At 36.8% G+C, this 13,206-nt stretch overlaps 1 protein-coding gene across 2 annotated transcripts in view; it reads right to left on the reverse strand.

The window, feature by feature from the left end:
* Window positions 1-1,249: 1,249 nt before the first annotated feature.
* The window catches only part of ASB2 (ankyrin repeat and SOCS box containing 2), a 139,014-nt gene continuing 127,057 nt past the window's right edge, over window positions 1,250-13,206 (reverse strand). For both annotated transcript variants that reach the window (XM_073638308.1, XM_073638307.1), the window contains exons 9-10: window positions 3,625-3,778; window positions 1,250-3,394 (exon numbers count right to left, since the gene is read on the reverse strand). In XM_073638308.1, the coding sequence (XP_073494409.1) occupies window positions 3,255-3,394; window positions 3,625-3,778 (294 nt within the window). In that variant the 3' untranslated portion in view covers window positions 1,250-3,254. The remainder of the gene's footprint in view (window positions 3,395-3,624; window positions 3,779-13,206) is intronic.

Raw genomic sequence — 13,206 nt, forward strand, 5'->3', positions numbered from 1 at the left:
TTGTTCACGGATGAGTGCCGTGCAGCGCTCGATGGTCCAGATGAATGGAGTGGAGGATGGCTGGTTGATGGACACCCCACGCAAACACGGCTACAGCGCCAACAAGGAGGAGGTGGAGTAATGTTTTGGGCTGGAATCATGGGGAGAGAGATTGTCGGCCCCTTTAGGATCCCTGAAGGCGCTAAAGATGAACTCCATAATGTATGTGGATTTTCTCAAACAGCACTTCCTGCCATGGTTCAAGAAGAAGAACCGTGTATTCCACAGCAAGATCATTTCATGCATGATAATGCACCATCTCATGCTGCACATAAAACATCTGCATCTCTGGCTGCTATGGGCATAAAAGGGGACAAACTTATGGTGTGGCACCCATGCTCCCCTGACCTCTACCCCACTCAGAACCTTTGGAGCATCATCAAAAGGAGTGTCTATGATGGCGGGAGGCAGTTCACATCTAAGCAACAGCTCTGGGAGGGTATTCTGTCCTCATGCAAAACAATTGAAGCAGAAACCATCCAAAACCTGACAAATTCAATGGACGAGAGAGTTCAGAAGCTCCTTTCCAACAAGGGGTCCTATGTGAGAATGTAACATCACCTAGAATAAAGTTTTGAGATGAAAACTGTTTGATTTCAGTGTGTAATAACCTGCTAATGCTTATAATTTAAAAAATGACCATTTTTTTGTTCTTTATTAAAATGAAAAGGTTGAAAACTCTGCTGTGCATAATAATTTGGAACATGCATTTTGAGTGCAGTTTGAGTGTTTTATTTTTTTAAAAATATCCTGTTATCATAGGCAGTTTGCACAAAAACCTTTCAATTGTACTCTAATAGATATTTGACTGGAAAAATACAATGACTGCAATTCATATAGGTAATTTGGGAAAATCTGAGAAAATATTATTTGCATAATAATTTGGAACACAGTGTAATTACTGGGAAGAATACAATTATTGTTATACTGCCCTCTGGTGGGTGAGAATATAACTATTGTTATACTGCCCTCTGGTGGGTGAGAATATAACTAATGTTAGATCGCCCCCTGGTGGGGAGGATATAACTAATGTTAGATCGCCCCCTGGTGGGGAGGATATAACTAATGTTAGATCGCCCCCTGGTGGGGAGGATATAACTAATGTTAGATCGCCCCCTGGTGGGGAGGATATAACTAATGTTATACGCCCCCTGGTGGGGAGGATATAACTAATGTTATACGCCCCCTGGTGGGGAGGATATAACTAATGTTATACGCCCCCTGGTGGGGAGGATATAACTAATGTTATACGCCCCCTGGTGGGGAGGATATAACTAATGTTATACGCCCCCTGGTGGGGAGGATATAACTAATGTTATACGCCCCCTGGTGGGGAGGATATAACTAATGTTATACGCCCCCTGGTGGGGAGGATATAACTAATGTTATACGCCCCCTGGTGGGGAGGATATAACTAATGTTATACGCCCCCTGGTGGGGAGGATATAACTAATGTTATACGCCCCCTGGTGGGGAGGATATAACTAATGTTATACGCCCCCTGGTGGGGAGGATATAACTAATGTTATACGCCCCCTGGTGGGGAGGATATAACTAATGTTATACGCCCCCTGGTGGGGAGGATATAACTAATGTTATACGCCCCCTGGTGAATGTAACTGTTGTTGTAATTGTTAGTTAAACTGGTCTCTGGTGGAGAGAATTTACCGACTGTCATTCTGCCCTTTAGTGGGGAGAATACAGCTATAATAGAGTCCTTTACTGGACATTATATAACTATTATACTGCCCCCAAGTGGAGATTAACATAATTATTGTTATACTGTCCCCATGTTCAAGAACTATCTATAAATGACTGTACAAATTGGAGTGTACAAAAGGATCATTGGGCTCCAGTGAGTCCTCTGATGACCCTCCTTATTTTGTAACTTTTCTTGGTATTGCACACACAGCTCCAAATCCTCCGCTTTTCTGTACACAGTCATAGAATTACAAGATTCTGTTCTCCTAAAGACACCACTAGGGGGAGCCCTCAGCATTAAATTCAATTTGAGCTCCCTCTAGTGGCGGCTGCAGGATAAGGCATGCATCAAGAATAGAGGATCCGTTCAGTGCCGTCTTCCCATCGCAGCCCCGTGCTGGCTCTTTGGCCGCGCCTTACTCCCCCTGTGGCATTTTTTGGATAATGCGGCTGGTGTCCTGACTAATCAGTTACAGATGAAATTAAATTGTGAGGTCAAGGGGTAAAGCTGCAGCTCTGAGACTCCGGCCCCTGCGAGACATGTGCGCTCCGGCCCACCGCTCCCTACATGGGAGAATTCTACCATTTTACTAATAATGAGGACGTTTTTATTTATTTTTTTATGGTAATATGTTCTTTTTTAGAACATTTGGGAAACTTTTGATCCCCTCATCCCATTTGGAGGATTGGTGGGAAGATCAGTCTTATCTGGGACAGAGGGTGAGAGATTCTCTGCATATATTATGCCCACCACTAGAGGGCGGTAACAATTGACAATAAATTATTAACCTAAATCCTTAACCCTCTACTCCCCGAGGTCCATATGTCCCTCGTACCCTTTCCATTCAGGGATACAATCAGTATATAGCATTATGAATACAATAAATGTTATTGTAACCCGCATCAGACACCAGATCTGCATTTAAAGGGCCAGAGCGCTGCTAATGTAACGCACCTGTGTGCCATGAAGTTAAGATCATCCGTGGGACGGGGAGATTCCTCCACTTACTTTCATTCATCCCATTGAAAAACACAACAGTAAATGCTTTTCTGGACTGAAACGGCTGATACCAGTGAGCAACAGAATAAACTGTACAGTAAAAGTGCAGACGATGTTTGCTGTCTCTTTAAAAAATCCAAAAATAGCTAAAAAAAAAAAACACATAATGTGAAATTTCATTCCATGCAAAATGCCTACGTACAACGTGAGCATAACGGACACAGCTGAACTCACAGCCCTCACGTTGCAGCAGTTTTGTGAGCGGGGTCCACAGGTAGCCCACCAGGGACGGGGTCCGCATTAAGAGACACTTACGTGATCGCGCCTGTCATGTGCTCAGTGACTTTACGCTTCCATTGTCTTTATGTAACTTGCTGTTGCTTCTCGATCCGTCCTCCGAGGAGCGCTGTGATCGGAACACGGCGCCCTCTGGAGGCTCCCGGTGCAAGGACAGGAATGCTGCAGACTCCACCTTTTGGCTCCTCATGTTTCGGCGCAGACCCTTGTCCCGCAGCTAGCAATCAGAGGCGCCATGACTCAAGTAGCGGAGGAGTCTTGGGGGAAGAGGCAAGGTGTCCAACAGCTTCAGGCGATTCTTCTCCACAACGCTCCGGACCTTTACGCGGCACAGGTGGGTCAGGGGTCTCGGAGGTTCTACAAAAAGGAACAAAGAGACAAGTTTAGAAAATAGGTCAAAGGTCACTAAATCCTCCACCAAAGACCATCGACTTCCATCAGTGCCAGCACCCGGCCCACCAGGGATAATACACATCATTACCAAGGATTCAAGACCCTACAGGAGAACACGCATGGAAGAAGCAGATACGTAACAGAGGACTACTACTCCCACTGGAGTCTATGGATGTATGATGGATAGAAGGTACCTGCTTTTCTCTTAATACAATCCCAATCTGAGTAGCTGTCGAGATGCTCCTGTAACCGGGAACACAGCCGCACATTCCCCACATAATCCAGGAGGACGTCGATAATAGGACCGGCCCAGCGGCTTATCTCCGGGGTGGAAACCATCTCGCAAAACTGGAGGCACAAAAAAATAAATTGATAATATGTATACAGCATGGAAACTTGGGGCGGTATTATAGTAGTTCTATTCTTGTACATAGGAGCAGTATTATAGTAGTTATATTCTTGTACTTAGGGGGCAGTATTATAGTAGTTATATTCTTGTACTTCGGGGGCAGTATTATAGTAGTTATATTCTTGTACACAGGAGCAGTATTATAGTAGTTATATTCTTGTACATAGGGGCAGTATTATAGTAGTTATATTCTTGTACATAGGGGCAGTATTATAGTAGTTATATTCTTGTACATAGGGGCAGTATTATAGTAGTTATATTCTTGTACATAGGGGGCAGTATTATAGTAGTTATATTCTTGTACATAGGGGGCAGTATTATAGTAGTTATATTCTTGTACATAGGGGCAGTATTATAGTAGTTATATTCTTGTACATAGAGGCAGTATTATAGTAGTTATATTCTTGTACATAGGAGCAGTATTATAGTAGTTATGTTCTTGTACATAGGGGGCAGTATTATAGTAGTTATATCCTTGTACATAGGGAGCAGTATTATACTGGAATACTGTGCTCAGTTATGGGCCCCAATATATAGAAAGGATATAAACGAGCTTGAAAAGGTACAAAGGAGGGCAACAAAATTAATAAGGGGAATGGAGGGACTGCAATACCCAGAGAGGTTGGCAAAACTAGGACTATTCAGCCTGGAAAAGAGAAGGTTGAGGGGGGACATAATAAATGTGTAGAAATATGTTAGGGGACAGTATAGAGACCTTGCCCGGGATTTGTTCAAAAGGAGGGATATTACGGTAACAAGAGGGCATTCACTAAGACTGGAAGAGAAAAGGTTTCAGCACCAGCATAGGAAGGGGTTCTTTACGGTAAGAGCAGTGAGAATATGGAATTCACTGAGTGAGGAGACGGTAATGTCGGATTCACTACACCAGTTCAAGCGGGGACTGGATGCATTTCTAGATACCAGGCAGATTTCAGCATATACTTAAAAATAGAATAAAATAGTAGGTTGATACAGGGATTTATTCTGACTGCTGGTTTCAGAGTCGGGAGGGAATTTTTCCTCAGGTGAAGATTGGCCAAATCATTTGGGGTTTTTGCCTCCTCTGGATCAACTTTAGCAATTACAGAACTAACAGGTCGAACTTGATGGACGCAAGTCTTTATTCGGCTTTACTAACTATGTAACTATGTAACTATATAGTAGTTATATTCTTGTACATAGGAGCAGTATTATAGTAGTTATATTCTTGTACATAGGAGCAGTATTATAGTAGTTATATTCTTGTACATAAGGGGCAGTATTATAGTAGTTATATTCTTGTACATAGGAGCAGTATTATAGTAGTTATATTCTTGTACATAGGGGGCAGTATTATAGTAGTTATAGTCTTGTACATAGGAGCAGTATTATAGTAGTTATATTCTTGTACATAGGAGCAGTATTATAGTAGTTATATTCTTGTACATAGGGGCAGTATTATAGTAGTTATATTCTTGTACATAGGGGGCAGTATTTTAGTAGTTATATCCTTGTACATAGGGGCAGTATTATAGTAGTTATATTCTTTTACATAGGGGGCAGTATTATAGTAGTTATATTCTTGTACTTCGGGGGCAGTATTATAGTAGTTATATTCTTGTACACAGGAGCAGTATTATAGTAGTTATATTCTTGTACATAGGGGGCAGCATTATAGTAGTTATATTCTTGTACATAGGGGGCAGTATTATAGTAGTTATATTCTTGTACATAGGGGGCAGCATTATAGTAGTTATATTCTTGTACATAGGGGGCAGTATTATAGTAGTTATATTCTTGTACATAGGAGCAGTATTATAGTAGTTATATTCTTGTACATAGGAGCAGTATTATAGTAGTTATATTCTTGTACATAGGGGGCAGTATTACAGTAGTTATATTCTTGCACATAGGGAACAGTATTATAGTAGTTCTATTCTTATACATAGGGGGCAGTATTATAGTAGTTATATTCTTGCACATAGGGAGCAGTATTATAGTAGTTATATTCTTTTACATAGGGGCAGTATTATAGTAGTTATATTCTTGTACATAGGGGCAGTATTATAGTAGTTATATTCTTGTACATAGGGGCAGTATTATAGTAGTTATATTCTTGTACATAGGGGCAGTATTATAGTAGTTATATTCTTGTACACAGAGGCAGTATTATAGTAGTTATATTCTTGTACATAGAGGCAGTATTATAGTAGTTATATTCTTGTACATAAGGGGCAGTATTATAGTAGTTATATTCTTCTACATAGGAGCAGTATTATAGTAGTTATATTTTTGTACATAGGGGCAGTATTATAGTAGTTATAGTCTTGTACATAGGAGCAGTATTATAGTAGTTATATTCTTGTACATAGGAGCAGTATTATAGTAGTTATATTCTTGTACATAGGGGCAGTATTATAGTAGTTATATTCTTGTACATAGGGGGCAGTATTTTAGTAGTTATATCCTTGTACATAGGGGCAGTATTATAGTAGTTATATTCTTTTACATAGGGGGCAGTATTATAGTAGTTATATTCTTGTACATAGGGGGCAGCATTATAGTAGTTATATCCTTGTACATAGGGGGCAGTATTATAGTAGTTATATCCTTGTACATAGGGGGCAGCATTATAGTAGTTATATTCTTGTACATAGGGGGCAGTATTATAGTAGTTATATTCTTGTACATAGGAGCAGTATTATAGTAGTTATATTCTTGTACATAGGAGCAGTATTATACCGTAGTAGTTATATTCTAGTACATAGGGGGCAGTATTACAGTAGTTATATTCTTGCACATAGGGAGCAGTATTATAGTAGTTCTATTCTTATACATAGGGGGCAGTATTATAGTAGTTATATTCTTGCACATAGGGAGCAGTATTATAGTAGTTATATTCTTTTACATAGGGGCAGTATTATAGTAGTTATATTCTTGTACATAGGGGCAGTATTATAGTAGTTATATTCTTGTACATAGGGGCAGTATTATAGTAGTTATATTCTTGTACACAGAGGCAGTATTATAGTAGTTATATTCTTGTACATAGAGGCAGTATTATAGTAGTTATATTCTTGTACATAGGAGCAATATTATAGTAGTTATATCCTTGTACATAGGGGGCAGTATTATAGTAGTTATATCCTTGTACATAGGGAGCAGTATTATAGTAGTTGTATTCTTGTACATAGGAGCAGTATTACAGTAGTTATATTCTTGTACATAGGGGCAGTATTATAGTAGTTATATTCTTGTACTTAGGGGGCAGCATTATAGTAGTTATATTCTTGTACTTAGGGGGCAGCATTATAGTAGTTATATTCTTGTACACAGGAGCAGTATTATAGTAGTTATATTCTTGTACACAGGAGCAGTATTATAGTAGTTATATTCTTGTACATAGGGGCAGTATTATAGTAGTTATATTCTTGTACATAGGGGCAGTATTATAGTAGTTATATTCTTGTACATAGGGGGCAGTATTATAGTAGTTATATTCTTGTACACAGGAGCAGTATTATAGTAGTTATATTCTTGTACATAGGGGCAGTATTATAGTAGTTATATTCTTGTACATAGGGGCAGTATTATAGTAGTTATATTCTTGTACATAGCGGCAGTATTATAGTAGTTATATTCTTGTACATAGGGGCAGTATTATAGTAGTTATATTCTTGTACATAGGGGCAGTATTATAGTAGTTATATTCTTGTACATAGAGGCAGTATTATAGTAGTTATATTCTTGTACATAGGAGCAATATTATAGTAGTTATATCCTTGTACATAGGGGGCAGTATTATAGTAGTTATATCCTTGTACATAGGGAGCAGTATTATAGTGGTTATATTCTTGTACATAGGGGGCAGTATTACAGTAGTTATATTCTTGCACATAGGGAGCAGTATTATAGTAGTTCTATTCTTATACATAGGGGGCAGTATTATAGTAGTTATATTCTTGTTCACAGGAGCAGTATTATAGTAGTTATATTCTTGTACATAGGAGCAGTATTATAGTAGTTATATTCTTGTACATAGGGGGCAGTATTATAGTAGTTATATTCTAGTACATAGGGGCAGTATTATAGTAGTTATATTCTTGTACATAGGGGCAGTATTATAGTAGTTATATTCTTGTACATAGGGGGCAGTATTATAGTAGTTATATTCTTGTACATAGGGGGCAGTATTATAGTAGTTATATTCTAGTACATAGGGGCAGTATTATAGTAGTTATATTCTTGTACATAGGGGCAGTATTATAGTAGTTATATTCTTTTACATAGGGGGCAGTATTATAGTAGTTATATTCTTGTACATAGGGGGCAGCATTATAGTAGTTATATTCTTGTACATAGGGAGCAGTATTATACTGGAATACTGTGCTCAGTTATGGGCCCCAATATATAGAAAGGATATAAATGAGCTTGAAAAGGTACAAAGGAGGGCAACAAAATTAATAAGGGGAATGGAGGGACTGCAATACCCAGAGAGGTTGGCAAAACTAGGACTATTCAGCCTGGAAAAGAGAAGGTTGAGGGGGGACATAATAAATGTGTAGAAATATGTTAGGGGACAGTATAGAGACCTTGCCCGGGATTTGTTCAAAAGGAGGGATATTACGGTAACAAGAGGGCATTCACTAAGACTGGAAGAGAAAAGGTTTCAGCACCAGCATAGGAAGGGGTTCTTTATGGTAAGAGCAGTGAGAATATGGAATTCACTGAGTGAGGAGACGGTAATGTCGGATCCACTAAACCAGTTCAAGCGGGGACTGGATGCATTTCTAGATACCAGGCAGATTTCAGCATATACTTAAAAATAAAATAAAATAGTAGGTTGATACAGGGATTTATTCTGACTGCTGGTTTCAGAGTCGGGAGGGAATTTTTCCTCAGGTGAAGATTGGCCAAATCATTTGGGGTTTTTGCCTCCTCTGGATCAACTTTAGCAATTACAGAACTAACAGGTCGAACTTGATGGACGCAAGTCTTTATTCGGCTTTACTAACTATGTAACTATGTAACTATATAGTAGTTATATTCTTGTACATAGGAGCAGTATTATAGTAGTTATATTCTTGTACATAGGAGCAGTATTATAGTAGTTATATTCTTGTACATAAGGGGCAGTATTATAGTAGTTATATTCTTGTACATAGGAGCAGTATTATAGTAGTTATATTCTTGTACATAGGGGGCAGTATTATAGTAGTTATAGTCTTGTACATAGGAGCAGTATTATACTAGTTATATTCTTGTACATAGGAGCAGTATTATAGTAGTTATATTCTTGTACATAGGGGCAGTATTATAGTAGTTATAGTCTTGTACATAGGGGGCAGTATTATAGTAGTTATATTCTTGTACATAGGAGCAGTATTATAGTAGTTATATTCTTGTACATAGGGGCAGTATTATAGTAGTTATATTCTTGTACATAGGGGGCAGTATTTTAGTAGTTATATCCTTGTACATAGGGGCAGTATTATAGTAGTTATATTCTTTTACATAGGGGGCAGTATTATAGTAGTTATATTCTTGTACATAGGGGGCAGCATTATAGTAGTTATATTCTTGTACATAGGGGGCAGTATTATAGTAGTTATATTCTTGTACATAGGGGGCAGCATTATAGTAGTTATATTCTTGTACATAGGGGGCAGTATTATAGTAGTTATATTCTTGTACATAGGGGGCAGCATTATAGTAGTTATATTCTTGTACATAGGGGGCAGTATTATAGTAGTTATATTCTTGTACATAGGAGTATTATAGTAGTTATATTCTTGTACATAGGAGCAGTTTTATAGTAGTTATATTCTTGTACATAGGGGGCAGTATTACAGTAGTTATATTCTTGCACATAGGGAGCAGTATTATAGTAGTTCTATTCTTATACATAGGGGGCAGTATTATAGTAGTTATATTCTTGCACATAGGGAGCAGTATTATAGTAGTTATATTCTTTTACATAGGGGCAGTATTATAGTAGTTATATTCTTGTACATAGGGGCAGTATTATAGTAGTTATATTCTTGTACATAGGGGCAGTATTATAGTAGTTATATTCTTGTACATAGGGGCAGTATTATAGTAGTTATATTCTTGTACATAGAGGCAGTATTATAGTAGTTATATTCTTGTACATAAGGGGCAGTATTATAGTAGTTATATTCTTCTACATAGGAGCAGTATTATAGTAGTTATATTTTTGTACATAGGGGTAGTATTATAGTAGTTATAGTCTTGTACATAGGAGCAGTATTATAGTAGTTATATTCTTGTACATAGGAGCAGTATTATAGTAGTTATATTCTTGTACATAGGGGCAGTATTATAGTAGTTATATTCTTGTACATAGGGGGCAGTATTTTAGTAGTTATATCCTTGTACATAGGGGCAGTATTATAGTAGTTATATTCTTTTACATAGGGGGCAGTATTATAGTAGTTATATTCTTGTACATAGGGGGCAGCATTATAGTAGTTATATTCTTGTACATAGGGGGCAGTATTATAGTAGTTATATTCTTGTACATAGGGGGCAGCATTATAGTAGTTATATTCTTGTACATAGGGGGCAGCATTATAGTAGTTATATTCTTGTACATAGGGGGCAGTATTATAGTAGTTATATTCTTGTACATAGGAGCAGTATTATAGTAGTTATATTCTTGTACATAGGAGCAGTATTATAGTAGTTATATTCTTGTACATAGGGGGCAGTATTACAGTAGTTATATTCTTGCACATAGGGAGCAGTATTATAGTAGTTCTATTCTTATACATAGGGGGCAGTATTATAGTAGTTATATTCTTGCACATAGGGAGCAGTATTATAGTAGTTATATTCTTTTACATAGGGGCAGTATTATAGTAGTTATATTCTTGTACATAGGGGCAGTATTATAGTAGTTATATTCTTGTACATAGGGGCAGTATTATAGTAGTTATATTCTTGTACATAGGGGCAGTATTATAGTAGTTATATTCTTGTACACAGAGGCAGTATTATAGTAGTTATATTCTTGTACATAGAGGCAGTATTATAGTAGTTATATTCTTGTACATAGGAGCAATATTATAGTAGTTATATCCTTGTACATAGGGGGCAGTATTATAGTAGTTATATCCTTGTACATAGGGAGCAGTATTATAGTAGTTGTATTCTTGTACATAGGAGCAGTATTACAGTAGTTATATTCTTGTACATAGGGGCAGTATTATAGTAGTTATATTCTTGTACTTAGGGGGCAGCATTATAGTAGTTATATTCTTGTACTTAGGGGGCAGCATTATAGTAGTTATATTCTTGTACACAGGAGCAGTATTATAGTAGTTATATTCTTGTACACAGGAGCAGTATTATAGTAGTTATATTCTTGTACATAGGGGCAGTATTATAGTAGTTATATTCTTGTACATAGGGGCAGTATTATAGTAGTTATATTCTTGTACATAGGGGGCAGTATTATAGTAGTTATATTCTTGTACACAGGAGCAGTATTATAGTAGTTATATTCTTGTACATAGGGGCAGTATTATGGTAGTTATATTCTTGTACATAGCGGCAGTATTATAGTAGTTATATTCTTGTACATAGGGGCAGTATTATAGTAGTTATATTCTTGTACATAGGGGCAGTATTATAGTAGTTATATTCTTGTACATAGAGGCAGTATTATAGTAGTTATATTCTTGTACATAGGAGCAATATTATAGTAGTTATATCCTTGTACATAGGGGGCAGTATTATAGTAGTTATATCCTTGTACATAGGGAGCAGTATTATAGTAGTTATATTCTTGTACATAGGGGGCAGTATTACAGTAGTTATATTCTTGCACATAGGGAGCAGTATTATAGTAGTTCTATTCTTATACATAGGGGGCAGTATTATAGTAGTTATATTCTTGTTCACAGGAGCAGTATTATAGTAGTTATATTCTTGTACATAGGAGCAGTATTATAGTAGTTATATTCTTGTACATAGGGGGCAGTATTATAGTAGTTATATTCTAGTACATAGGGGCAGTATTATAGTAGTTATATTCTTGTACATAGGGGCAGTATTATAGTAGTTATATTCTTGTACATAGGGGCAGTATTATAGTAGTTATATTCTTGTACACAGAGGCAGTATTATAGTAGTTATATTCTTGTACATAGAGGCAGTATTATAGTAGTTATATTCTTGTACATAGGAGCAATATTATAGTAGTTATATCCTTGTACATAGGGGGCAGTATTCTAGTAGTTATATCCTTGTACATAGGGAGCAGTATTATAGTAGTTGTATTCTTGTACATAGGAGCAGTATTACAGTAGTTATATTCTTGTACATAGGGGCAGTATTATAGTAGTTATATTCTTGTACTTAGGGGCAGTATTATAGTAGTTATATTCTTGTACACAGGAGCAGTATTATAGTAGTTATATTCTTGTACATAGGGGCAGTATTATAGTAGTTATATTCTTGTACATAGGGGCAGTATTATAGTAGTTATATTCTTGTACATAGGGGCAGTATTATAGTAGTTATATTCTTGTACATAGGGGCAGTATTATAGTAGTTATATTCTTGTACATAGAGGCAGTATTATAGTAGTTATATTCTTGTACATAGGAGCAATATTATAGTAGTTATATCCTTGTACATAGGGGGCAGTATTATAGTAGTTATATCCTTGTACATAGGGAGCAGTATTATAGTAGTTATATTCTTGTACATAGGGGGCAGTATTATAGTAGTTATATCCTTGTACATAGGGGCAGTATTATAGTAGTTATATTCTTGTACACAGAGGCAGTATTATAGTAGTTATATTCTTGTACATAGAGGCAGTATTATAGTAGTTATATTCTTGTACATAGGAGCAATATTATAGTAGTTATATCCTTGTACATAGGGGGCAGTATTCTAGTAGTTATATCCTTGTACATAGGGAGCAGTATTATAGTAGTTGTATTCTTGTACATAGGAGCAGTATTACAGTAGTTATATTCTTGTACATAGGGGCAGTATTATAGTAGTTATATTCTTGTACTTAGGGGGCAGTATTATAGTAGTTATATTCTTGTACACAGGAGCAGTATTATAGTAGTTATATTCTTGTACATAGGGGCAGTATTATAGTAGTTATATTCTTGTACATAGGGGCAGTATTATAGTAGTTATATTCTTGTACATAGGGGCAGTATTATAGTAGTTATATTCTTGTACATAGGGGCAGTATTATAGTAGTTATATTCTTGTACATAGAGGCAGTATTATAGTAGTTATATTCTTGTACATAGGAGCAATATTATAGTAGTTATATCCTTGTACATAGGGGGCAGTATTATAGTAGTTATATCCTTGTACATAGGGAGCAGTATTATAG

This window comes from Phyllobates terribilis, unplaced genomic scaffold (genome assembly GCF_046119375.1).
Source record: "Phyllobates terribilis strain yellow unplaced genomic scaffold, ASM4611937v1 Scaffold_7__3_contigs__length_470593459, whole genome shotgun sequence".
NCBI classification, from domain to species: Eukaryota; Metazoa; Chordata; class Amphibia; order Anura; family Dendrobatidae; genus Phyllobates; species Phyllobates terribilis.